The sequence below is a fragment of the Acanthopagrus latus genome, chromosome 1 (assembly GCF_904848185.1).
Source record: "Acanthopagrus latus isolate v.2019 chromosome 1, fAcaLat1.1, whole genome shotgun sequence".
Lineage (NCBI taxonomy): Eukaryota > Metazoa > Chordata > Actinopteri > Spariformes > Sparidae > Acanthopagrus > Acanthopagrus latus.
In genome coordinates, this window is record NC_051039.1 from 1,015,178 (window position 1) to 1,042,853 (window position 27,676).

Below are 27,676 nucleotides of genomic sequence, written 5' to 3' on the forward strand. Positions count from 1 at the left end.
TTGAACATGTTCATCACCTTTTAATGTCCCCTGGAAACTCGTGTCATTCAGGAACTCATGTCTGTTTTCCGTTGTACTGTGTTGAGTCAGTGCAAACGTCAAGCAACCCATCGACTCAAAATGAGCAAATTAATTGTGATGTTCATCTTGTTTACAACCTCCACTGACCCAGTTGGCTCCATATTGGTTCTGGTGCTGTGTTGATGAGACGATGTAGTTCACTGAGCTTTAACACTAAACTACATGAGGTTTGACTTTAATCACAACAAACTGACACTTTACTGACAGGGGAAATTATCTTATCTCATCATCTGTGTGATTCATGACACAATTGAAACAGGATCAATAAATTACTTGTCTCTTCATGCACTACTGACAAAATCAAATAAGGTCCCATGAGGGGAACCGGAAGGGGCGTGGCTTCCGCTCCTCTATTATTTGAGTAAATATATTCTCTGCCACTGATATATAAAGTTATCTGTACATGAAGTTTTTGGACACCTTAGTTGTATTTGACAATTATATTTTAACTACGTTTATCACGAATCATCACAGGTATTTTATTTTGAAGATATCACCCGGAAGTAGCGTTAATTTGTGTTGCGCTAGCTTGATGCTGAGAGAGGAAGCTGGTGGACCAAACTTCTCGAGTCATGTACCGTCTGACAACAGTGACCCCGGTTCCGTTAGGGGAGTCCGAAGTCTAACTGTCCGTGTGAGGGTCTTCAGACACCGGGCCGCTCAGTCCACCGACCCGCTCCGAGTCCTACAGCCACTGTTAGCCTGCGGATGCTAACTTCAGCTAGCCTGAAGCTACCGTAGCTACCAGTTCGCCACAGAGCAGCACAAGCTGCGCGGACAGGAGTCCTGCTGTTTCTGGCTCGGTTCTGCTCTGCCACCGGAGCACCAGCAGCGCCGTGAGGGATGTGGAAAGTAACTTTACAAGCGTTCGCTGTTCTGCTGCTGGCCTGGTTCTTCGGGAACTTTGTTCTGGGCTGGTTTCAACAAAACAACGCAAAACCCAAAACGCAGCACAGCGAGCATCTGAGCAGAGCCCCGGACGGCCAGGACCAGAGCTGCTTCTGCCAGGTGAGTCACCTCGACACGGTGCTTGTGTGACAGTTCGGTCGGGAAGATGTCGGTCAGGGTTCTGTGGGCTCACGGAAAGCTCCAAACGTGGCGACACGACAACAGTTACCATTCAGGAAATCTTCTAGCATTTTCTACTGTCATCTTAATTTGACGTCACCGTGTGTGTGTGTGTGTGTGTGTGTGTGTGTGTGTGTGAGTGATGCTAGCTCGCAGCAACACTCCTCCGTCTCTGTGTGAAAGTCATTACAACTTTAAAAACAATAATAATAATAAAAACAAACATTCCAGCAACCTCAACATCAGTTGCTCGTCATATGTATCCGGATAAATCCAGGCACAAAATGTCGGCAAATAGCTAACTAGCTTAAAAACCAACGTTTGTTTTTCATTCTTCTTCTTCTTTTACATTTTGTATCCATGTAAAAAACGGCTTCGGTTGTTCATGTGAGTCGTGTGGAGCCACGTCTGTTATTACACACGTATAGACTCAGAATATACTCAATATATCACATGACTGTCACATTATTCTTTTATTTAAAAATAAATAAATAAACACAAAAATGTCTGTAAGTAGCATTTGAGAAAGATGTTCGTCGTCCTTTCGAGATTTCTAGATTCGCGACGACGCGGACAAACAGAAATGAGCACAAACATGAAATTTTGAACCAAACTGCTGTTATTTCTACTCCTGCTTAGAAAAGCGTGGTGTTCTGTGATTGGCCGTAGCGGAGCTCCCGCCTCTTGCCCTCTGACGGGAGTTGTAGTCTTTTGCGCCACAGCCAGCCAGCGCTCCTAGCGGCTCCACGGCCGGAAGTGGACTACAGACTGTGATGCGCCGGCAGAGGGGGCGGGGTTTAGTTTGACAGCTGGTTGTTTGGGGGCGGGGCCGCGGGTGAGCGTGGGACTGGAGGTCTGTAGTGACAGCTCAGCCCGCAGACTGCTGCTGCTGCTGGGACACCTGGACACCAAGTTCACTGAGAGGAAGTTTTAATTTGACAGGAGATTAAAACACAGAAAACAGAAATAGGAGCCAACAACAGCATGCTGAGAGAGATCTGCCTCTGCCTGCCTTTCCTGGCGCTGGGTGGACTGCTGCACACAGAGGTCAGCTGAGGTTTGCTTCATGTGATGTGTTGTGTACCATACGGAGACGGTCAGGGCTTTAAATACAAATACTCTGACTTACTGCCACAACCACAAACAAGCAGGCTCCATGTTTAACTTCTTCTAATAATTCTGTTTGTGTGTGTTAAGTTTATATTGGTCATTTTATCTTTTGTAGAGTATTTTCTTTGTAGTGTCTCTGAAAAGAATTATTTAATTTGGCTCCAATCATCAGTTAAATGAAGTTGAATGAAATAAAATTTTATACCAAACACAATATTCACTGACAGTTAGCTGTCAGTGACAGCTGTTAGTGGACACTCAGTTAATCACATGGATGTTGAACTGCAGTGTTGTTTAAATACACTAAAAGTCACATTTGAGTAAAATTAATGGAGTAAAACATACAATATTAGACTCCAAAATGTAGTGAAGTGGAAGTATAAAGTAGCAGAAAGTGGAAAATATTCAAATGTACAGCATTTGTGTAAATATACTTAGTTAAATTCCATTACTGTTGACTTGTATGTTTGTTCAATAACTAATTTCACATGTTTGCATGTTCAGTTTACCTGATGTTAACAATTCATTGAGAACTGGTTGGTGCTAGTTCAACACCCTCTATTTTCCCAGTAATAAGCACCAAATCAACAGTGTTTCCCTGGGAACATCCTTGTAAATGATGAGGAAGTTACAGGTGTTAGCGTAAATAACTGTTGTTTAGTTCACAGAATAACTCAGGTATGACGTTAGCTGGATATATAAATAAATCATAAACAGCCGTAGATGTTTCACACGTGGCATTAACCTGCGTCTGAGTGACCACAGTGATCAGATCTCACTTCCCAGCTCTATATGCAAAGAAACATCACTGGACAAAGAGACATAATATTGGTATAAATAATAATATAATAATATAACCGTGTTTTATTTTTACTCAAAGACAGAAAGAAGTTCATGTAGAACATTTGCTGAATGAACAAGAAGGTCCAAATAATGCAGAATGAGTCAGAGACAGAGTTTCACAGAGTTTATAAAGTGTCTCCAACTCAACAACTCACTAAACTGACACATTTGTTAAGGGAGTCTGGGGACTTTCTCCACGGGGACAAAGAAGTCGCCTATATTGTTCCTGTTTAGTGTCTTTGTAACATGTGACATGTTTAGATCAATAACATGTTTCTTCTTTCATAAATGGAGTGTAAATGGTGAAATCAGTGTAAACAGTGTGTTCAAACAGCTGATCAATGTTGGCAGGTAAGACTTTAGCACTTTAGACACAGAAGCAGACAGGCTGGTACAGACATGCTGCCACAAACTGACACTTTTTACAAGGAGACAAACAACTTCAGCTTCTGGTTTAATGCTGAATTTACAACAAGGACACGATGAGTCAGAATCTGTCAGAGACACAGTTTCATAATGTTTATAAAGTTTGTTTTAACTCAACAACTCTGAAAATCACCACATTTGTTCATGGAGTCTGGTGCTGCTGAGGTGACTGGTTCAGTGGTTGGATGAGCACGGTGTGTTCACAAACAGCTGCTGCAAACATCGACAGGTTAACAGACACTTAACATTTAATTTACATCACGGTGAGATCAGACAGTGTGTCATCATTTCACCTGGTTGTTGTGGCTTCTTCTTCTTCTTCCTCTTCTTCTTCTTCTTCTTCTTCTTCTTCCTGTCATTACAGCAAGCATTGCGTCCTACCTTGATGACGTCCTTGTCAGGGACACATCAGCACTCACACTGCAGAATACACGTAGTCTCAGTTAAACTCCACAGGTGGTTTGAGTGATCAGATCACGATGCATCTCGTTGGTTGTTAACCTGTTTATTTAGAGCTGTGTCTTGTGTCTGGATTACCTGTTAATTCCAGGTGTAAACGGTCTCATTGTGATTTCTCAGAAGCTCATGAGTCGTGATTGTCCGACCTGACAGGCAGCAGCTGGCTTCCTTTTTACAAAACTGTTTGTCAGTAAACACAACTTGGTCACTGAGTGAACACACCAAAAATCCCCAATGAGGTCGTTTTACGTTTCACAGCAGGTGATCCAGTGTGTGAGCTCGACGCTGAGCGGCAGATCTGCTTAAATGCAAATAACGAAACCAGAAGAGACACGACGGATAACAAAACTTTGAATAGAGTTTGAATTAGTTTCACTCATACACGAGGTATCATGTTGTCGTCAGCAGCTCATTCAGTGAGAGTTTTAATAGATTTTCTTCAAGGTTGGAATGATGAGTCATCAGAGCTGCAGGAAACTGTGTTGGATTGTTTTCTGACATTTTATTAGAAAATCATAATTTAATTTTCAATAATATATCGAGTCGACCAAATCAGGGACATGAATCCCTCAAATATTCTGTCATATAAATGTCTAAAAATTCCAAAACTTTATTGGGAATTCAACAATTATAAAAAACTTGTAATAATTATAAATAAATATAATTTGTTTTGTATTATTGTGTTCTTTCATGTTGCCTCACAGGTGCCAAGAGGCCGGACTTTTACATTCCCTCACCTGTGAATCTCATAAATTACATATCTTATATCAGTCCGCCTTAAATGTATTGAAGTGCGTGAAAGAAACCAAACCCAGCAGAGTGGGACTCAGTTTGTCAGTTGAACCAGGTGTGTACACTGGATCGGCACTCCAGGTGTTGGTAGATTAGTGGCAGGTAATTAATAAGCCTCTCATTAGTGTTGTCAGCTGCACTGGTTCCTGGTTGTTCAGTTGCTCTGTAGTGCGATCGCATCAGTCGAACATGTCAGCAGCATCCTGTGGGTCTGAATGTGACCTGTGTGGCATCAGGTAACCACAGGTGGGAAGTAACTAAGTATGAGTAATACCTCCTTACATCTGAACACAAACCTCTGAACCTCCTGCTCCAGACTCTGTGGATGAAATATGGATTATTTGCCATCATAGAAGACCTTCAGAGCCTGTAATCTATTACTTTTACTGGAGTAAAGCTGAATCAGTACTTCTGCTCAGGTAAATACTGTGCCGCCTCCTCAGGCAGCAGCGCAGCGGTGGTGGATGTATAATGTATGACAGTCTGTTCTGTCTGTGTCTGCTGGCCTCCTGCTGTGAAGAGGTAACACATTACTAACGCAGCGTTTATCAGATCAACATGTAAAGTACATTGATTTATGGCACACGTGCAACAATCACACTGACGTGCAGTGTAGAGAAAACTAATGAACTCAGACACCTGCTGCTACAAACCTTTTACCTGAAAGAAAGAAAGAAAAACTCCTCATAAAGCCTTATATATTGTCTAAAAGTATTACAGTGTTTGGTTTTTTTAAGGCCATATCGCTCTGACTTATCAATCATTAATTAGTTAATGAGTTAATCTGCACTCACATCTCATAAATGCTCTGTAGATGAATTCACTCTCAGCTTGTGAGTTTTATACACTGAGATAAACGTATAGTTTTTATTATAGTTTTTTTTCCTCTGGTCAACATGTGACTGAAAACTATCGCTGGTAAAGTTTCTGGATTTAATTTGAGTGATTTATTCAGTTGACCTCTCTTTACAGAAGTTTCATGTTGGGCGATTTTAATAGCTGTTATGCAGTAAACGGATGTTCATCTCTGCTCTGTTTTCAGCTGACTGGAGTCCTGGACGACTGCTTCTGTGACGTCGAGAGCATCGACGTGTTCAACAACTTCAAGCTTTACCCTCGGATCAAGAAGCTCACAGAGAAGGACTACTTCAGATACTACAGAGTAAGAGCTGCTGCTGCTGCTGCTGCTGCTGCTGCTGCTGCTGCTGCCACATTCACACCTGTCAGCCCTTTTGTAAAAAAGATGGTGAACATTTTTAGATTTTTACAACTGAATTCAGAGTGAACTGTGAACAGTGAGAAGCACATTTGTGTTCTTCCCCTTCCCCTTTTTCTAATCTCCCTGAAAGTGGAAGTGTGACTGAGTTTGGGTGTGTGAGCACAAAAATAACATCATTTAAAAATGAGTTATGTTCTGCAGACAGTTCAAACAAGTTCTCTCTCAAGTTCTCTTTTTAGTTTACACATGTTGGACCTGTTGGACCAGAACCTTTCTGTCCTTCACTCCGCCTCATGCAGACTCGTGAACAGCACACTCCTATTCATGCTCGTGCTAATACAGCGACAAAACCTGTCTGTTTGGATGCTTTCAGCTGCTTGTTGCTGCTCCTGGAGGACGCAGACATCATGTTTCAGCTGCTAGCTGTTGTTGTTTTTCTTGTGTCTGGAGTGGCTGTTACACCACAGGAAGGAAGCCGATGTCTTCATGAAATATTGTGAAATACTTCTGTGGCTGTCCACCAACACACGTAGCAAGAAAACGATGTTTGAACTGATATTTGAGCGTCTGGTGACGTCTGACGTTTGCACAGGTGGATGTTTTAGCAACAGTTAATCACATCAGCTGGAGAAAACTAGAAATGTATTTCTTCTGTTTCGTTTAAGTCTGGGATTTTTTCATCTCCAGCTGTTGGAGCTAAAAACTGTGATTGAACATTTTCACAATCAGGTGAAATAATGAAGTTGCTTGTTCTGACGACGTCAGTGGGGAGACACCAACAGAGATGGAGGAGTTGGTTTCGTTGAACTTTCTAAAACTTGTCGAACGACGGCGACTCACAGACCTTTTTTCTTCTTTCTGTCTCGTGTCCAGGTGAACTTGAAGCGACCGTGTCCCTTCTGGCCCGACGACGCACACTGTGCCATCAAAGACTGCCATGTGGAGCCCTGTCCCGAGGTCAGAGGTCAACCACACCAACACCAGCTCACACAACAACACAAAGAATAAGACTCAGAGATTTCTTATGTGGCAAATTAGATATTTTTAAAAGAAATAATCACGAACAGTGCAAAGCTGGAAGACACATTAACACCTGTCTGCTCTCTGACTGGTGTTAAACACACATAACTTTAGTCTGTTTTCCTTTTACATGTGAATATATATATATTTGTGATCGGTTAATCATTCATCAATGAATTTTTCTGTTCAGACGAAGCTGTTTCTTAACGTTTGTTTGTCTGTTTGTTTGTTTAGAGTAAGATCCCAGTGGGCATCAAGTCTGGGAACTACAACAAGGTGAGACCAGAGGAGACAAACGTTGGGTTTGACTCACTGAGACATTTAACTTAAACAGAAACTCCAACTAATGTTGTTTGTTCTGTGTTTGTCTCTTTTCTTTGGTAATTGAATGAATAAATACAGGATTGTACTGAGGTGCAGAGAGAGTCTGTAACTGTAACTGTACAAAAAGATCAATTACACTAAATGAACTTCAGTTTTATGGGAAACAAGCATTAAGATGCATTATTATTATGCATAATATTATCATCTGTGCACCATTAACACAATATCAATATTTGATATTTTGTAACGTGACACCTTTAGTTCTAATTAATCTAACTAAATTATTCAAAGGGAATTCCTGCATTTTTAAACCTTGGTTCTATATTTACATGTTTCACGTGTAAATGATTGATACTTACAATCCTCTGACACGACCATCACAGGCCGAGGTTGTTTCTCTGTGACAGGGAGATGTTCTTCATAAATATTTAGATCCTTTTTGAAACAAGAAACACTTCAGTCTCACTCTGAAATCTCACGAGAGGTGAGTTGTTGCAGTTGTTGCCTCATCTACATCTTCAGAATAAGCTAAATATTCACTCATGACTTAGGGAATAAATTCTCGCTGGCAGTTCATTGAGGTCAACTCCAAACTCCTGCAACACAAACGATCTTATTGAATTAAAAGTCTCTCTGTAGGAATCGTTTCTGTGACGTCGTCAGCCTGTCGGAGATAAAAACACTTTTAGTCGATGTAACTTTGAAGGTTGCAGTCGCCTCAGTGGGTTACGTCGCAGCCGTGTCGCTGCTGATGGCTGAGGACCGGTCCACCTACTGGACCGATGATGAGAATTATTTGGTCATCAAAACATTTAAATGTCGAGTCCAGGTTTGTTTATCAAACTCTCATATCGGCACCTGACGAAAACAAAACTCTTTTTCATAAAGTCATCTGATCAACATGTTTGTCTGTTTCTTAGTGCTTCCTATTTGTGGCTCTTCGCTCCGTCGGTTCCTCCTGAAGTCTTTAAAAACACCTCAGAGTTTCATGTGTAAACAGGTTCAGTTATTCGCTCACCATAGGTTTTTTTTTTAATCAAAAAATATCAGCAGACTTTCACCAAACAGCCGAGAACTCTGCAAACTCCTGATTTTATGGAGTTTAGGAGCAGCTGCATGTGTTCCAGCACTTTCTGTGTCATAGGCTGATTCGACACACACACACACACACACACACACACACACACACACACACACACACGCTTATCTCCTCCATAGTTTCCATGTAGAGACCGAGGCTCTGAGTGTTTGCCAGCCGCTGGCTCGCAGCCTGGTGTTTGTCTTGTAATGACCCAGAAGTGTTTGGACATCTGCGCTCGTCTCAGTCAAGGTCGACTCCGCTTCACTGACCGTCAGCCAGGAAACTCAGAGTTTCTGTTCGAACCGGCGGGAGGGAGCGAAGGAAACACCAGCTCAGCAGTGTGTGAGGAAACAGTCTCAGGAGTTTATACAACGTAACTCCACCACGACATGTGTGGCAGACTAACCCCACTGGGGCCGTCACGATTGCTGGAGCTCATCTGTGATCAGGTTGTTCTAGACGACGCTTGTGTTTCCACCTGCTGCGCCTCAGCAGCGTCTCGTTGCTCTGCTACACAGAGAAAAACCGGCAGGTCTACTTTTAACGGAAGCCACATCAATCTGCATGGAGCAGATCAAGTCAGATTGAGCGTCAGGCAGAAGAATGACATAGTGCTTCTAGTCAAGTTTCAAAATAAAAGACCTGGTGCCAAGTCAACATCATCAGACAGGAGTGACGCTCCTCTTCATCACTCCTGTCTGATGATGTTGACTCGCTCCGGGATATGAAGTCACCTGGAGGACGGAACAAAACACCGTCACGCTCGCCAGATAACAGTCGTGCCCGGTGGATTCAAGAGGTTGGGTGCACACAGGAGGAGCATGTTGGGATTCTTCTTCTAGAATAATGTGTATTTTTTTCCAATAAAAACTAAACGCTATGATTATTATGTCTGTGCACAAAGAGATGAAAAAACAAGAAATAACTGATTGTTAAGTTGATGGGTATTTTTTCCACCACATGTGGTCAGTTATGTCTGACGTCACATTGCTGCTGGATTTAGTCTAACCAGCTGCTGGTTGTAGCTGCTTTCTTTATTTTACATATCCTCTTTGCTGCTGTAGCAGTTAGGAATGCTGATGATTAATCGATTAATCGCTGTGAAGAATTGAACCGATTATAAAACGTCTGAATAGACGATCAGACGAGTATTGGACAATAACAGATTACAGATAGTTGTTTTTCAAATGTATCCAGATGTGTTCGATGTATGTGATTAAATTAAATTGTCATTTAAAAACTACAACAAGACATTTTATTCAAACTTTTATAAAGACATTTTAGTCATTAGTCGCCTCAGTGTCGGCTGGATTTTGTAAAGGATGTTATTTTAGTGTGGCGTCCAATATTTCCGGTGTATTGATCCTTGATCCTGGTCATCGGCTGTGATATTCGTCTCAATAACTGTGTCTCTCTCTTTCTTTTCTTCAGTACTCCCAGGCAGCCAATACCATATCGGACATGACTGACTGTGAACAGGCCAAAGAGCTGGGCGCCATCAACAGCACCCTGAGGTGACGCCACACTCGGTTTTAATCTGTCAGCTGCAGCGGCTCATTTACTCACAATGCAAAGCAGCATGAGCAGCTGATAGTAGGCAGTCAAACATTAACCAGCGTCTGACAGACAGCTGCTGCTCGCTTCCCACCGTCCCACAGGAGCAGACGACACTGATCTTCACTGCACCTCTGACACGGAGCGTCGTCACAAGTTGTACAACAGTCTTGATATTAAAAAAACAAACTCTCGACTCAAAAGTCTAAAAATAACCTCAGAGCAGACTTGAAGGTCACCGTCTCTGTTCTGTGTTGCAAAGACGTCTACTGGAGTTAGCATGCTAACAGTTAGCTTCCTCACAGCCGTCTGTCTCTCAGGTCTGACAGCCTGTAGCTTCAGTTCACTACTGAGTCTAATAAGTCAACAACATAAACTCATAAATGTGAAGAAAGGAAATATTTTGACAGAAAAATATCTGTTTTGGTGCCACCTTTGTTTCATTTCTAGTCATTTCTTACGACAGACATATCTTACTTACAATTTGGTGCTGGCTGTTTGTTCTCTTATTTATAGTTGATAGTTTCCTTGTGATTTTTCAACAAGTTTTTCTCACTTCCTGTTTCAGTAATCAGAGTAAACAGGCGTTCGCTGACTGGGCGAGACACGACGATGCTCAGGACCACTTCTGTGAGCTGGATGGTGAGAATCTACTCTCTGTTTGACCCGACAGCACAACACCTGAACCAGTTCTGACCCAATCTCCATGATATGAACCGTTGATATTCCTGCTCTCCAGGGGATGAATCCCAGCGATGTTCCTGACAAATCAACGTTTGATGGGAATAACTTGATCCATATCTATTCTAGATGATGACCTCGTGATTGTTCCTGTTGCTGTTGAGACTGATGATCACTACATACTAAAGTGTGTGTGTGTGTGTGTGTGTGTGTGTGTGTGTGTGTGTGTGTGTGTTAGATGAAACCTCTCCAGATGCAGAATACGTGGATCTGCTGCTGAATCCAGAGCGATACACCGGATACAAAGGTCCTTCAGCCTGGAGAGTCTGGAACAGCATCTACGAGGAAAACTGCTTCAAGTGAGAGACGCTCACTCACACACAACATCAAGCAGAGTTATCAAATACAATTTCAGATATCAGAATATCAACTGTATTTGTTAATCAGACTTTGAATTCTGTATAAACTGTGTATGTTATTGAATATTGGATCCTGTATTTGTTTTTCAAGACTCTCACAAAAAACAAAAAACAGCCCAAATTCTGTGAAATGATCATTGTTGGTTATGAAAAGACTCTCGTGACAGCTGTGTTTTTATGCAGTTTTATTCTTTATTCAAACAAACAGCAGGTGGCAAAAATATGTTGATTCCACAAGTGAAATAATAGCAAAAGTTCATATTTAAAGTCGAGCCTCGTGTCAGTGTGACTGTATCATTAATACAAATCTTTTTCTGTTCAACAGGCCCCGATCAGTGTACCGACCTCTGAACCCTCTGGCTCCCAGCAAAGGTGAGGCTGAAATAAAAAATCAATAACTGTTCTGTTTAGAGTTCATCAGCTGCAGCTTCAACAAACTAAGCTTGAATCTGACCTCCTAACCTCGTTACTGAAATCTGCCTTCAAACGTCAGAATCATAATCCGGTTCACGGATTCTTTGATCAGACAGATCGACTTTCACATGATTTAGAAATGACCCCCACCAGTGTTTGTGTTTGCTGCGGGAGAAACTAAGTCTTTATTTGAATCAGATTTACTGACATCCCAGATGCTCCTTAACTGTAGTTTTCACTGCTGTTCAACATCTCTGTCCTCCAGTAGAAGTTCAGATACAGCTGCTTTGCTCCAGTACAAGTAGAAGTTCTGATCCAGCTTGTTTCCTCCAGTACAGTAACAGAGTTCAGGCTCTGACATGGACTCAGAGTATCAGAGTAAAAAGTCTCCCTCTGAAGGACATTTGTGCTCAAAGCTAACTGAAGCTCACGTCATATTAATAGAATTCAAAGACTATTAAAGTTAAAGGTAGAATCAGTAGGATTTGTCCCAGCTGTTCCTGAACGCACCACAAAGACAGTTGATTGTTGAGTCTCATTCCCAGGACGTCAAATAGACACATGTTGGGTTGGTAAAGCGTCCCGAGCAGCAACAAAGAGAGAAAATAAGACAATCCGGACAAGAAGCTGTTCAGTGTCGACAAGTTTCAGCTGAGACTTGATGCGACTGAGGAAGTCTAAGTGCACTCGTGACTCATCTTGATAACCTAAACTCTAAAATGTCATGTCATGTCATTGTCCGTAACCGCTTATCCCTTTCCATGGGGTGGCGGCGTGTTGCTGCTGGAGCCAATCCCAGCCTTGTCTCAAGGCGAGGGCAGGGTTCTCCCTGGATAAGTCGCCAGCTCATCGCAGGGCCCTCACTGATGAGCAATGTGGGGTTCAGTATCTTGCTCAAGGACACTTCGACATGCAGCTCAGCCTTGCCCGGTGCCGGGATTTGAACTAGCGACCTTTCGATCACTAGTCGACCTGCTCTACCCGCTGAGCTACAGCCGCCCCTTAAACTCTAAAATCTCTAGAATATTTAGAATATCTCTTGTTTTACCCATAATGCCTCACAGGAAATGAAACCCAACATCAGACACAGTGTGTGAAAGAGTTTAACTTTTGAAATTATGGAGTTAAAGCAGCCGGCGTCCTCCATCAGTCTTAGTTTGAATCTGCTCTGGATCAGCAGAAACAACTCAAATGAATCATATTCATATTTAAAGCATCTGCTCAACACTCCACCATAGAAAATAGTGTTTTTCTAGCATGAAGTGACGACAGCTTACATTTTGTTGTAGAGCGATGATGAAATGAACCTTGAAGCTGCAGCTGAGACCTTTTCATGTGTGTTGGTGTTTATTAATAGAGCAGATCTAACAGCTTTGTTTCTCTCTGTCTTTCTGCGCTCAGGAGACGACGATGGTGAGTAAAACTACTGACACTCGTCTTCACGAGTTTATTTTTAGTTGCGTTTCAAAAAACTGATAAGATCTTTTTTCTTTTTTGTTTCTCAAGCTGCAGGAGAAGGTTTCTACGACTGGCTTGAAGGTAAATACATCCTCATCTCACATATTTCTACAGGAAACATTCTGTGACATCCTTTACCTTTTTTTATTTCTGCTTCCTTCTCAAACGTTTGCTTCCTGGCAGCTCTGGACCTAGAAAAAGTCTCAGGTGGTGTCAGAGTTTAACAAGTGAAGCACTTTGAAGTTTCTAAAGGAAAACCTCAGATCTTTAAAATCTTTAAAAACAAGCTCAGACACTTTGAGTTTGACTCTCCATCGTCGTGTAAATGAAACCAGAACTTGTAATAGAACTCATCACGTCTCTTGTCGTCTTCAGCAGCGTGAGTGTTTGTACAAACAGAGCTGTCGGTCATCTGTGGTGCAGAGAGAAACTGTGTGCTGGAGATGAGTGAATGATAGATGATGATAGTTTAGTTCAGTAAATATCTTAAATATCATATTTTATTGTATGTCAAACTGAAGCGTTCGTTTTACCTTGTTTCAATATTGTGGATATTAAATCTGCAGAGTTAACTTCCAGTTTCAGTCCCTGATCTTACGTCTCTCTGCTTCAGAGATCCAGAATCATCAGTCAGAAGTCAGACGTCACCAGAAGCTTCTGATAAAAGAAGCCTGACAGCTCTGTGCTAAAGTCTATAAATACACAACAAAACAGTTCATTCACTGAAATAAAACTGCTTCAAGGGTCAGAATCAGAATCATTTAATCCTCGTGTTTTGTGCAATCTGTACCTGACCATTAAGAAATTAGCTAACACCATCAACAGCCAGGTAGCACAGCGAGGACAGAACATGTGTGGTTTTGTTAGTTTGGGTGGACTGAACCTTGAAAGCAGCACGTTCTTCAGGGTTCTTGAGTTTGTTTTGACTGTAAAACTTCTCTCTTCACTTTCAGGTTTGTGTTTAGAGAAGAGAGTTTTCTACCGACTCATCTCCGGCCTCCACAGCAGCATCAACATCCACCTGTGTGCCGAGTACCTGCTGGACGGTACGACGATAGTTTAGCACATTAGTCATGAGAGACTCTGTGAACTCTCTCGCTCTACGAGTGTTGAATCCTGCTGTAAACTGTTGTTGGTGTTTCCTCAGAGGGTTGGGGACGCTCAGTCTGGGGTCCAAACGTTCAGGAGTTCCGGGAGCGTTTTGACACGGCAGTGACGAAGGGCGAGGGCACGCGGCGGCTGAAGAACCTGTACTTCCTGTACCTGATCGAGCTGCGGGCGCTCTACAAGGTGGCGCCGTACTTCGAACGAGCCTTCATCAACCTGTACACAGGAAACAGTCAGGAGGACTCAGCCACCAAGGAGCTGCTGCTGCAGGTCTTCAACGAGATCAGGTGAGAACGGAATCATGTATTCCAGCAGTCCGTCTGTTCTTTCAGCAGTTACTATAAAACTAACGGCTCCTTTATTCTTCCAGAGCTTTCCCCATGCACTTCGATGAGAAGTCCATGTTCGCTGGACAGAAACTGGAAGCCAAAACTTTAAAGGTGAAGCCGGAATTCACGGGGACGAGACACAAGTCGTGCATTGTTTGTTTTTGTGGTTTCGACAGAGCAGCTGTCTTTTCTATGTGTCTGTGTCGTCGGACTCCTTTACCTTTTTAATATCTGTGTACATACGTATGACCTCAGTGTTTCAGTGATGAACTGAAACGTCTCATTCATGTTTCAGGAGGAATTCCGCCTCCATTTTAAAAACATCTCCAGGATCATGGACTGTGTTGGCTGCAGCAAATGTCGACTGTGGGGAAAACTGCAGGTGAGACACTGTGTGTGTGTGTGTGTGTGTGTGTGTGTGTGTGTGTGTGTGTGTGTGTGTGTGTGTGTGTGTGTGTGTGTTGGATCCTGCTGGTTCCTTCATGTAAGAATTTAATTTAAAGGAACAGTTCAGCATTTTGCAGGTGGAGAGTTCTCATGGTTGTAGAATAAATATTAACTTGTCATCCTCACAATGATTCAACAGTTCAGTTAAATGAAATACAACATGTTAATAAGCTGGCTAAGCTAACCAGCTGCAGGCTGTAGCTTCATATTTAACATGCAGACATGAACGTCTCCTAAAACTCTCAGCAGGAAGTGAGAAAACATTTCATTTCACTTTAACAGATGCATAAATGTGAAGCTAGCTGCTCCTAGCTCATTACTAACACCACGTTTGTCTTCCGGCTTTTAATATGAAACAACGTGAAGAACTAGCAGAGCTTTATAACTCTGTGTGTGTGTGTGTGTGTGTGTGTGTAGACTCAGGGTCTGGGTACAGCTCTGAAGATTCTCTTCTCCGAGAAAGAGATCCAGAACCTTCCAGAACACAGCCCCTCCAAAGGCTTCCAGCTGACTCGACATGAGATCGTGGCCTTAATCAACGGCTTCGGCAGGTACGTACGTTCAGGAGACCTGCTGCCTGATTGGTTCCTGTATCAGGTGGAGGCGGGGTCAGGAGAAAGCTAGTGTTTTCTTCACGTGAAGTTTACATAGTAGACATTTGTCAATGGTTCTGGCTGTTGTCTCCCTTAGGTTGTCCACCAGCATCCATCAGCTCCACAGCTTCCGCCTGCTGCTGAAGGACAACAGGTAACAGCAGGTGACGTCTCACCCGGCCAGCAGGAGGCGCCAGCCCACAGAGAACTGCAAGAGCCTCATCCTGGCCCAGAAGAAGGACTTTTCCATGGACATCAGGATCAGCAGCGATCAGCAACACAGGCGCCCTCTCTTCTCCCGATCGTCTCTCCTTTATGAATGTTAACTCTTCTTGCCTGTCTCAGAAAACTCTCTGAGAACTTCAGCTGACGTCTTTTTCCCGCTCTGCTGTCGGGCGGTGACGAACTGGCTTTTATTTTATTGTTATTATTTGTTTTTTCTGAGAAGACTTTTTGAGACGACGCAGATCCAACTGTGTCCAACAGGAAGTGACTGACTTTGGTTTAAAGCTTAGATGACGTCACCGTGACCCCGCCCTCTGCTGACATCACATCCTGTTGGATTTGACTCTCATGTGAACCCGTCAGACCTTTGCGGCTCTTCTGTAAGGACAATGATGCGTGTTGTCCTGAGACTGGACTCAGGTTGGACTGTTGGTCCAGACTGAAGCGTCGGGACGCTGCTTCCTGTTTGTTTTCCTCCTCTTCTTCTTCTTCTTCTTCTGCTTTTAGAGACGTTTTTTTGTTTGCAGCCTGAGGATCTGGACCAATCTGCTCGTGTTTACCATCTCAGGCCTAATTTATGTCAGCTCGCTAAAGTGTGTGTGTGTGTGTGTGTGTGTGTGTGTGTGTGTGTGTGTGTGTGCAGAGTGGAGTTGCCACTGGTCGCATGTTGGTGGATCTGCACCGGCCTTTTCTTGCAGACGTCGCTGAGTCTCCTCGTGGTTTTCAACCTCAGCCTGGTGTCTTGAGTTTCTCCTCGCTCGTCGCCTCCTGCAGCTGTTGGTCTCAACACGACGACCTGCTGCTCAGTGTTAAATTCACTTTGAGGTGAATAATCTGTGATTGGTCAAATCCGCCTCAGTAACAGCCTCTAAATGTCTCTGTGCTCATTAATTATGTTTCCTCATGTCGTACATCAGGATAGAATTCTAATATCTTGTGATGCCGGTGACGACTCTTTTTATCTTCGTTGATCGGCTGAACAAAAACAAATGTTTAATTCAGTTAAGATGAAAGTTTATTGTTTAACCTCGCTGGAATAAAACTGACACTCAAGTGCTCAAATCTTAGCGGTAAACTTTGACGTCATGGAAACACAAAAACCACAAGTTGATAAGATGAGCAGGAAATGTAAACTGCAGAATCAGGATCCACTAAACAGGAAACTGATATTATTAGTATTATCATTTTCTTACATGAACACACGTTTAATTTTTTCAAGAATTATGACCAAAAGTCAGAAATCCAGCTTTAATTTCCCAGTGGTTCTGATCGTCCTCCATACGCAGAAGTTCTGGATGTTTTACGGTTGAAATGAAACTCGTCCTGTGACCCACGAGATGAGCACCGTGATCGCTTCCCTCTCAGAACCAGGAGTCCTGTTCCTGGTTCTGAGAGGTTCGGTTCTGATCCATCAGCTGCTGAGGTGACTGGACGACGCCGTGTCTGAGCTTTAACACAAGACTCAAACAATGAAGCCGATCGTTCAGCTGTTCAGTGAAGGAAACAGAACTGTGTGTGTGTGTGTGTGTGTGTGTGTGTGTGTGTGTGTGTGTGTGTGTGTGTGTGTGAGATCAACAGTTGCAGCTATAATTTAACGGACTACGACTTGATTCCATAATTAACCATGAACTTGATCCAGTAGAAGATTTCTTTGCTCTCTCGTGATGACAAACGTTTGATTCTCCGTCTGTTCGTCTGAATCCTGTAAAAGAAACAAAACGCTGCCTGGTTTTCGCTCCGGTTCTCTTCTTGCTCGCGCCTCGTTGTCTTAAAGCACAACTTTAACACATTTAGTAGATTTATTGAAACAGGACAGTTTATTTTCTGGACCGCGGCGGTGCTGTTTCCTCGGGTCACTGTACATAATAAGTTCTTATTAAAGGGTCAGTCCGGTGTTTCTTACTGTTAACAGATCCCACGTTCAGACTCAATCCAACAATGCTCATGGTTCCTGCTGGAGACGTTAAACTTTAAAAGCACCTCACAAACATGTAGTTTTCGGTATTTTGGGGAATATTTCCTGTGCGGGTCATCGATGTGTTTCTTCATGGAGCTGGTCGACGCCGAGGAAGAAGCTGATACGATGAAGTTGATTTTAGTCTTTTTAATGAGGATTTGTCGACAATAGGAAACATCTGGAGAAGGAGATCTGATACGAACCTGCTGACGATGATCAATAAGCAACGTACGACAAGCGAATGATTCCGAGGAGTGTCGGCTGTGGAGTGTGTTAATAAAGTTGTTTAAAAGAGGATTTATGAGTTTCGACAGGTCGGTCAGTGGACGCTTGTTCTGCCGCGTGAAGTCGACCAAAGAAGTTGAAGTTTCCTACGTTAGTTTCAGTGTTTCTGTTTTTACTCGGCTGTTTAGTTTGTTGTGTTGAAGATTTTCTGGTCTCACAGTTTAATAAGGATTAGGTCATTTTATATTGTTTATAATCTGAAGCAGTGATATGAAACTCCTGTCAGTCAGCATCATCATCTGACTTTACTGAAGAGAAAGAGTGATGATTTCAGCCCTCAGTGGTTAACGTGTTCCTTCCTGCTGCCCCTTCACAGTAAAAGCGTCTCCCAGTTTGCAGCCAAAATTACGTCTTTAAATGCAGCTACGAAAAGTTGGAAACATTTAGGTTTTTTTCCCTCAATAAGCTTCAAAAGTGAACATTAATGTTGATCCACGAGCAAATCGGCTCTTTGTTTCAGTACTTTCATGTTTTATTGACGCTCTCCACACACTGGGAGACATTTACATCATTCTGTTATTGTGGGGAAGAAACACACAAATTGACTTATTTTTCAGGGTATTTTCTATATTTGATGACGACTTCAGCCCCACTTTTATTGTGAAACAGCAGCAGGAAGTGTTCCAAACAGGAAGTTCAGTTTAAATATCTTCCGATTGTGTTTTCAAGGTGAAGTTTTTCATCCTGAACATTCAGAACAAGGAAACAGTTTATTAACGAGATGAGAAACTGAGTTTGTGTGTGTGGGTGTGTGTGTGTGTGTGTTTTGTGAGTATACGGAGGCCTGAGTGGGACAAATTTAACAAGCTTTCATTCATTATTTAACAAATGAAATAATTGATTTAGTTTGTGACATATAGAAATATTAATTCCTAAATGTAGCAGTCGACATTTAACTCAGATTATTAAACATTTGAAAAATAAAAACCTGCAACTGTAAAATAATTATTTTCAAAAGCTCCTAAAATGTGTTTTATTCAGTTTTGTCTCTTCTTTAAATTTCATTTGAAAATTAGTTTTCAGTTTCATTTATTACTCCTTTAAAAACAGAATAATTCAATTAATTTAGACATTTACTGATTATTTTACCACATTTTCATTATAATGTAGAATTAAATTAGAATGTTTTCAATACTGAATTCTTAAAGGTACAGTACGTAAGGATCAGCTCATCACCAGAATCACATCAGTGAACTGGAGACATCCATGACTGTTAGCTCTTGTTAGCCTGTTAGCTCAGTTAGCTGTGCAGCTAGCTGAGAGGAGCATTGGTGTTCACGCAGAGGAGACTGTTGATGATGTTTCTCCACCTTCAGTTAATAATTCTTAGTTCATTTATTAATGTTTAGGTGTTTTTTTTGTTTTTTTTATATATGTTTCGAGCTTAAATTCTTACATATTGCACCTTTATTGTTACATCTAACTCTACATTTGAATTATTTGAAATATTTATTTTGGGGGAAAAAAAAAAAAAACCTTTGTCAGAATTAATCTGATTAAAATTTATTTTCCATTATCTCCAAAACAAAAACATGTTAAAGGTGATTTAATAAATTCAGTTTTTTTCTTCAAATACAAACAAATTAAATGTTCAGTTGCTTGTTGAAGTGATAATTATCATGATATCACAGGTTATCAGTTATAATGAATCAGGTGTGTGTGTGTGTGTGTGTGTGTGTGTGTGTTGCATGCCCTCTAGCAGCTGGACGTCTCTACAATCCGCTCGTCAGCCTTAAAACTAAAACAAAGTCTTTTGTTTGGTGAAAGAAGAAGATCATCTGGATCCTGCTCCAGATGTTTTGCGCTCCTTGTGTTGAATCCACATGTGCAGTTTGTAAACGGCAGCACAGTTGTGGAAGTTTTGTTTGTTTTGCTTTCAGATTCTCTATGATTATATAAAGTTGCATCATTTCGATGTTTGAACCTGTTGACTTATATTTATTTGAAAAGAGGAATAAATATTTCTGGACATCGCTGCACTCGACTCGTCCCTCCAAACAAAGTCAAACAACGTTTTCTTTTGTATTTCAGATGTTTTGAAGCTGCAATATGTGACGATAGTGGTTTAAAACATTAAAACATAATAAAGAAAATAACAGTTTGGACGTCGTGTCACAGACGTGTGTGTTGTGCTGCTGTGATATCTATTGGAGTTAGCACGCTAACCAGCTAGTCGTGACCTGAAAACTCTTTTCTCCCAGGCTCTGTGCTAATGGTGTGGTCGTCTGGCTAGCTGCACAGCTAACTGGGCTAGCAGGCTAACAGCCTCTACAGTCATAAACAGAATGCAGCTAACAGCAGTTAGCTACAGTTATGCTGTCCCTTTTTGTTGGGAGTTAAACAGGTGATCAATTCTCACGTGCAGCTCCTATAAAGGAAGAGGAAATACATTTAGAAGTGACACCGTCTCTGTGTTTCAGGTATAAGGTAAGTTTCTGATAACATCTTGGTTTCACAAAATATAGATAACTGTCAGAAGCAGTAATAAAAAACAAGGTCAGCAATTCACCAGTCAAAGCTAACTGAAGCTCACGTCATATTAAGAGAATTCAAAGACTATTAAAGTTAAAGGTAGAATCAGTAGGATTTGTCCCAGCTGCTCCTGAACGCACCACAAAGACAGTTGATTGTTGAGTCTGATTCCCAGGACGTCAAATAGACACATGTTGGGTTGGTAAAGCGTCCCGAGCAGCAACAAAGAGAGAAAATCAGAAACTCTCTGCAGATACGAGACACTAACACGCCTTTTCTCCACATTCCAGCCTCCCTCTCTGTCTGTTTACGGCTTCTTACGGCTTTGTCTGAAGCTGTGAGGAGGAGAAAGTTCAGGTGTAGAGAGGAGAAGTCACGCAGATACTCAGGTAAATACAGATACTAAGTAATTTATTACTTTCAGCCTGTGTTGGTACGAAACCCACTAAAATATTCGAATAAAATGGAGAATTTATCTCATGACGGTTTGATTTATTGAAGTTCACGTCACAAACAAACGAAGCACAAACACCACAACGCTCAACAACACGATCGATGATCTCAATACAAAGAACTTTACAAAACCTGCGTCTGTTAGAAATATAGACTTTAAACTTTTTCTTCTGCTGCCAAACAAAGTCCATGTTCACAGAAACGTCACAATGGCTCGAGTCTTAAACTCGTGTTTTCATCAGGATGGTTTTAAAAGATTCTTTATCTGAAAAATGAAATAAAAACTAAACTTTTTTAAAAACTAAACCTGGAATTTTCTCAGAAGAAAAATGTTTTTATTGATAAAAAATAATTCAAATTAAAACTCATAACATGTTAATGTGTGAATACAACATGACACAGGTGTGTGTGTGTGTGTGTTACAGGCTTTGAAGGTTTCATTTTTTACAGTCAAAAACTTCCAACAATGACTTGAGGAGTTTTTCAAAGATGATTCAAGACAGGAAATTAAATTAAAACTTTGACTTGAGTTTAATGTTAAATAATCAGCTCGTCCAGATGTGAGGACGCTCTCTCACCTTCGTCCCTCAGCAACATCTTCATCATCGTTTCCAAAGTCAAGTCTGGATAGTTAGCTTACACAAAATGAAAACGTGACTGTCTCGTTCGAAAATCTCCTCAAACTGCTGAAGAAACATTCTCTCACACATTCATCACAACATGGTGGGCGTACGGTGGAACATGGACGCTGTCTGAATGATCCTGCACAGCGTTTCATCACAGACTCGCAGCGACGTATAAATTAAAATTCTCATCTTTGAATCTTTTCTGATTGTCACAAGACGTTTTGCAGGACAGAGTTCTTTCTGTCGCTAACAGGTTCAAACCTTCATGTTTCTCTCAGGATCAACTGCTGACATCATGCTAGTGTTAGCTTGTTAGCATGCTGCTGTTAGCATTGAGCTCAGCTTCACAGCTGTTAGCACGACTGCCGACTGTCTTGTGTTTTTTGGTTCCCTTTGTCGTCGTCAGCTCGTTCGTGTGATTTTGATTATTGATCTCTTATTTAAACCTTGATATGAAGCAGCTACATTCAAAGTAAAGTGAAGACTGAAGATTTTAACTAAGTTAAGGATGAAAAACCACAGAGGATGAAAATGTTTATAAAGAGCTGAAGCCCCACCCCCTCCTGTTTCCCTCGTGGACCTTATTTGGTACGACAGGAAGGGGCGGGACTTCAGCTCCACCTGTGCAGGATCCTCCTGGTCTGCTGTTTTTCTCTAAATTCTCTACTGTGACTTTACAAACTGGAATGTCAGTGAGAAGAAGAAACACAATAACTGATCGGTGTCAAAGTGCACAGTGATGCTGTACAGTGAAGAGAGGAATCATGGGTAAGGGTGGAGCTCTCCTCCGGTGGCGGCGGCGGTGGTCAGGCGCTGTTCGTCGCTGTTGGTGTGCACAGTGAAGCTGCTGTGGCGGCTGCCCCAGTCGTAGCAGTCGGAGGAAAGACTGAGAGAGAGACGAGTCAGTTTGTAGTCAGTTTACTCCTTTAACTTTAGTTACTGTGCAGATTCTGATTAATAACATCTTAATATAATCAACATCATTGATCTCCAGGGTGACATTCACAAGCTAGTAGCAACAGCACATGAATACGACATTGAAAGGCATTCATAGTGGCCAAACTGTTTAAACACGTCATCACCCGTTGCAAAGACTTTTCCCCAGAAGCTTACTTTGTAAAAGAAGCATCTGTAAAACGTCAGATAAATTTTTTGAGTGTCACAACCCCGAGAAATGGCTCGTTCAAACATCAGAATTTGAGCTATTCAGTCCAATAAATTGTGGAAAGTCTAGACGAGCCGCACAATTAAATGCTAAAGTTAGCCGACACTCGACTCTCAGAGATCTCCTGATGGTGGACGATGTCCACTCATCAGTATAGTGACAACATGCAGTCACGTGATCCATTGTTGACAGCAAGATATACATTTTTTCGCTGCTGTAATTAAATAAAATGGAGAAAATGCCACTGCAGCAGTGAAATTATGATGTCAGGGATGATGTTCCTACCTTGCTGATGCATTATGGGGAGGAATGCTCCATGCCAGGTCGTCGTCACTGTCGTACCGCCGAGGATTGTCAAAGAAATATCCTCTGGAGGAGAGAACGTGGTTTGGTATCCCAGCGGTGCTCTGTGGAGACAAAGAGTCATGTTAGCATGCTAACAACGTTTAGACTTGATGCTAATGTTGTGAAAATCAAAACATTTTTTGTCGTTGTATTTGTATCCATCGCTCAACAGAGACGCCAGGAGGACTGACCCTTTCCTGAGGCGGCCGTCGGACCCTGAAGAAGAAGACGACCAGCGAGGTGGGCAGCAGCTCCCAGACGAACAGAATCACCCCGAACACGATGTAACCAGCGTCTCCCAGCGACGACCGCAAGTCCGCCTGGAGGCACACAGGACAGGTCAGAGGTCACATTCTGTTTAGGTCCACATCTGCAGGCACCTGCGGGCAGGTTAAAGTGTAAAACAAACCCCACCTGGTCTGAGACGTTGTACCAGTCATAGTCGAAGGAGTTGATGGTCTCGATGTTGGTGAGGGCGAGCACCACCAGGTTGTAACAGGCTCGCGATGCATACAGAAACACCACCATGATGCCGATCAGAGTCACCTGGCACACTGACGTTCCCTGAAAACAGATGAACAACTCATTGTTATTCACTTTTTAAGTTCAGGCGCTGTGTGAAATCTTTCCCAGTCTGTTGCCCCGGTTTGTTTTAGAAGCCATGACTTCACCTTTGACTCCAGGTAGATGTTGGCCAGCGACATCTTGGCGACCTTGTAGAGGCAGACGGACAGCGAGACGGCACAGAGGACGAACAGGCTGTCGTTGATGGTGACCCTCACCAGGACGATGGTCTTGACGTCAGCGGCGGTCATTTTGACCAGCAGGGCACAGACCAGGTTCACCACCAGGAAGAGAAGACTGACGCCCAAGAAGACCAGGTACAGCGGAAGTCTGTGAGGACACAGTATGACAGTCACCACTGAAGAAGAACAGTTTTCATGGATTATCTGTATTCCGTCAGAATGAGGAGGCTGAGGAGGTTACCTGTACTTGAGCAGTGCAGGTGAGTACTTGGACTTTGCCTTGAAGTAAACCTGTGAGAGGAAACAAACAAACAGGTTACACACTTACAGCTGTGTATGACTCTTCAGTGATTAGAATAAATCTCTTGCTGCGTCCCTCGAGGAGACACGACACTTGACTGGTTAGAGTTTTTTCAGCTAGCTGCTGAGCTACAGCAATGAGAAACAGCCACAGACAGACAACATGTTGATGCAGTCGTAAAGTCTTAAATCAAAGTTCCTTCTGTCTGTTACTTAACAGAATCAACAGTCCACCACATCCTGCAGCGACTGCTCAGCTGTGTGGTTTGATTTTCACTCTCCACAAAACTGTCTTTGTCTTTTTTTTCACGTGCATCACTGTGAATGTTTTTTCAGGAAAGACAAGGTGATGGCTCTGAATAACTACAGATGATTCTGACTTCTGTGGTCACTCAAGACCCACAACAGCTCAGCCCAGGTTGTAGACTTGTCCGTGGTGGATTGAGATGTCTCGAGAGAGCAGACAGCCTGCAGCCGCTCATTTAATCGATTCATCATTAAGGAAATAAGACGCCGAAGTGTTGAGATGGAAAAATAATCAGAGCTGTGAGGATCACGTGGAGCGAAGCTGCTGTGAAGTGAAGCTGCTGTGGAGCGAAGCTGCTGTGAAGTGAAGCTGCTGTGGAGTGAAGCTGCTGTGAAGAGGCTCGTTTCTCTCCCGTCTTTATTTTCTGATCTATTTCAGAATCCGGCAGCTGCTGTGGATGAATGAGTGAATCGCCCCGGAAAAAAATGATGTGAGGTTCAACTCTCAGTGAAAACCAGGATGAGAAACATCTTTTCATTTTGACTTGAGAGGCAGCTGCAGCTCAGGAGGTGGAAAAGGGTCGGCTGTTACATGTTGTGTTGGTGGTTTGATTTGACTCTGATCTCTTCACTTCTCCTAATGTTTGTATGTTGCTTTGGACAAAATCTTGTAAATGAAGGTAATTAATTAACTTTGAATACAGGTGAAGGATCAGCAAGAGCAAAGCTGCTGGTCATCAGTCATCTGTGAAGCGTCTCGACACTTTAAGGCCTCGTCTTCTGCTCATTTTTCATTTCTTGTTTTTATTTTGGATGTCATCTAGAAAATATTTACATGTATAAAGTTTTTTTTTTTAAAAAAGGTGCCTGTCTCTTTAAGGCCCCCCTCCCCAAAAAAGCCCAGTCTGTTTTGATTGGTCAGCTCACATGGCATGAACAGGTAGTTTGAAGGCTGTACATTGAGAACATATTTTAATCACTATTTAGCTGCAATTTGTTAAAGTTTGTGATCAGGCCGCCATTTTGTGCCTGCTTGAAACCAGACGAGCCAAAACCTAAGTATGACTCAACTACATCCTCGAATGGGAGCGATTCTGATCCGTCCAGGTTCTGTTGATCCAGATAATCTCCACAGATGAACTCCACTCTGTGATGTGTGAAGCTACATTAACTGTATAGCAGTAAGACGCTAATGTTAGGCTACAAACAGACGACATCACGGTCACATGACTGAAACGTCTCCACCATTAAGAGTCTTACTGCACAATTACTATCCAGGTTTCCTATAAACTGATCAGTGTACAAGATGTAAAGTCAGAGTTAGAACAGTGTGGAACTAAAGTGGCCTGTAAAGACGGACTAGTGAGTAGATGAGTCTCTGTGTTGCTGTGAGGACGTTTAATGTCCCCGACAACCTCTGTAGCCTCATTCAGACACTTGTTAGCAACCGCTAACTGTTGTTAGCACATGAAGAGCTTCAGGATTAAACTGTGGGACATTAATGATGAAAAATGAATTTATTAAATGTACAGACTTTATGATGAGGGAACCAGACGTGCTAACATGCTAACTGATTTCCGGGTTTGAGAGCTAATTTCTGTGGCTACTTCTCAGTTTCTCACTTCAGATATTTTCAGAAACATATTTTGGTTGTGATCAAGCCGCCATTTTGTGCCTGCTCAAAACCAGACGAGCATAAAGTATGGCCAGACCTGCAGAACGTTGCCCACCAGCCAGAAGCGTTTCTTGGTACAAGGTGGTGCCGTGCAATCTGGGTTTGAGAGTTTTCTACCTTTTTAATAAAAAAAAATTACTGCCAGCTTCTTTCTCTCTGTTTTCTCTCTCCATCTTTCTTCTGCAGCGACGGACAATGAAGAGAAGCGATGAGACACTTCTAACGTCTCCACAGCCGGCTGATAAACTGTTACTCTGCATCACTGGTGGGTGTGGTCAGACGTGTGCTCTGTTGCACCTGTAACCACGCCCCCCAGCAGTGATGTCACAGTGTAACGAGTACTCTGTGACATCACTGAAGCAGGGACAGAAGTTAAAGCACCGGAGCTGCTGCTCTGTTACTCTTTAAAGAAACAGACTTCATGCCTCAGTGTCGCCACCATCTCCTCCACCAGAACCAGAACCAGCACCTTCGCTCCACCAGCCTTCTGCTCACCTGTGCACAGTAGAGGTTCATGAGGCTGAGCGTGAAGAACTGCAGGCAGACGGGGAAGCAGTACAGCAGCCAGAAGGCGAAGGGTCCGAGAGCGTTGGCGGTCACACAGTCCCTGAAGTAGAAGGAGAAGAGGAGGGCGCGCAGGGCGGCCCACAGCAGACACAGGAACAGGAAGGCCGTCTGGTAGCTGAAGCGCTTGTGTCGGTACCGCAGCACCAGCCAGAGCTGGGCGTAGACGAAGGCGAAGAGCAGCGAGTAGAAGATGGTGTAGGCGATGGTCAGACCAAGCTTCACGTAGGGAGGGATGGCAGGCGTGATGGTGGGAGGGGGAGGGAGGTGTGAGCCGTTACCGGCATGCTGCTGTTCCTGCACCGGGTTCCCCTCCATCGCCTCCCCATTCATCCCCCCGGTGGTGCCCAGCAGAGGGAGGGAGGGAGAGACGGAGCAGCAGCCTCCGAGCTCCAGGAGGAGAAGAAGAAGAAGAAAGGAAGGAGAAGAAACGTGTCAGAGCACATCCATCAACGCTCTTTCAGACACACCGTCTGACTCACAGAGAGGAGAGAGGAGGAGGAGGAGGAGGAGGAGGAGAGGCACCACCCCTCTTTTAGCCGGTGCCTGGTGGAGAGCTATTGGTGGCTGCTGGTCACATGGTCATGCTTCCCAGGAGGTGATTCGCCAAGCAGGAGGAGGGATGCTGCAGAGAGGAGAGGAAGGTGGAGAGATGGATCTGGAAGGAGAGAGAGAGAGAGAGAGAGGTGAGCTGGGAGGTGTGGTCCTACCCACCACACACACACACACACACACACACACACACACACACACACACACACACGCCATCACAGCATCACACAGGCGTCGTCGGCTGATGCTGGTTCTGATTGGCCGGTGTCAGACGGTTATGATGGATGAGGATGAACGAGTTCTCTGGCAGCCGATTGTTTAAATGTAATTTTGTTTTTTTTATGTTTTGCACAGAATGAATAAATTAATTAATAATACATCACATGTTTTTGGGGCTCTATATATAAATGAAATCAGAAAACACAATGAAACAATAAATAAATGACTGAATGGTAACAAACAGCTGCAGACAACAAATCATTAGCTCACATTTAGATTTAAAAAATGATAAATATAAATACGTATGAATAAACAGAAGAGTTATCAATGATGAACTTAAATTAGTAAGTGAATTAAATGATTGTAAATATTCACAGATCATTATTTATTCAAAATATGAAATAGTGACATTTCACTTATT

At 42.8% G+C, this 27,676-nt stretch overlaps 2 protein-coding genes across 5 annotated transcripts; one reads left to right on the forward strand and one right to left on the reverse strand.

Annotated features, from left to right (window-relative positions):
- Window positions 1-464: 464 nt before the first annotated feature.
- ero1b (endoplasmic reticulum oxidoreductase 1 beta) lies at window positions 465-19,868 on the forward strand. 4 transcript variants are annotated; one of them, XR_005076365.1, is made up of 17 exons: window positions 465-1,089; window positions 5,822-5,941; window positions 6,872-6,955; window positions 7,253-7,294; window positions 9,855-9,937; window positions 10,546-10,619; window positions 10,897-11,017; window positions 11,403-11,449; window positions 12,893-12,904; window positions 12,998-13,030; window positions 13,903-13,995; window positions 14,097-14,343; window positions 14,427-14,496; window positions 14,681-14,767; window positions 15,250-15,383; window positions 15,523-17,215; window positions 19,546-19,868. XR_005076365.1 is itself a non-coding variant. In XM_037106202.1 (16 exons), the coding sequence occupies exons 1-16, from the start codon at window positions 925-927 to the stop codon at window positions 15,581-15,583; spliced, it is 1,473 nt and encodes a 490-aa protein (XP_036962097.1). In that variant the 5' UTR covers window positions 465-924; the 3' UTR covers window positions 15,584-19,868. The 4 variants fall into 4 exon arrangements, 2 of the variants coding, with proteins under 2 accessions (XP_036962097.1, XP_036962112.1); XR_005076366.1 differs by having other exon boundaries at window positions 15,523-16,287; XM_037106202.1 differs by having other exon boundaries at window positions 15,523-19,868.
- A 985-nt stretch (window positions 19,869-20,853) lies between these two features.
- On the reverse strand, window positions 20,854-26,953 carry gpr137bb (G protein-coupled receptor 137Bb). Its single transcript, XM_037106370.1, has 7 exons — window positions 26,416-26,953; window positions 23,941-23,990; window positions 23,625-23,847; window positions 23,368-23,517; window positions 23,145-23,273; window positions 22,894-23,015; window positions 20,854-22,329 (listed from the first exon to the last, which is right to left on the reverse strand). Exons 1-7 carry the CDS (start codon window positions 26,815-26,817, stop codon window positions 22,206-22,208), a joined length of 1,200 nt encoding a protein of 399 aa, XP_036962265.1. The 5' UTR covers window positions 26,818-26,953; the 3' UTR covers window positions 20,854-22,205.
- Between the last annotated feature and the right edge of the window lie 723 nt (window positions 26,954-27,676).

Bases quoted from the DNA above. Each gene is read 5' to 3' on its own strand.
- ero1b (XM_037106202.1), top strand. From the start codon at position 925: ATGTGGAAAGTAACTTTACAAGCGTTCGCTGTTCTGCTGCTGGCCTGG. The intron at 5,942-6,871 runs GTAAGAGCTGCT...TCTCGTGTCCAG, and splicing joins ACTACTTCAGATACTACAGA to GTGAACTTGAAGCGACCGTG. The intron at 14,768-15,249 runs GTGAGACACTGT...GTGTGTGTGTAG, and splicing joins GACTGTGGGGAAAACTGCAG to ACTCAGGGTCTGGGTACAGC.
- gpr137bb (XM_037106370.1), bottom strand. From the start codon at position 26,817: ATGAATGGGGAGGCGATGGAGGGGAACCCGGTGCAGGAACAGCAGCAT. The intron at 23,848-23,940 runs GTAACCTCCTCA...GTGTCCTCACAG, and splicing joins CCTGCACTGCTCAAGTACAG to ACTTCCGCTGTACCTGGTCT. The intron at 23,016-23,144 runs GTCAGTCCTCCT...TTGTCTCCACAG, and splicing joins GACGGCCGCCTCAGGAAAGG to AGCACCGCTGGGATACCAAA.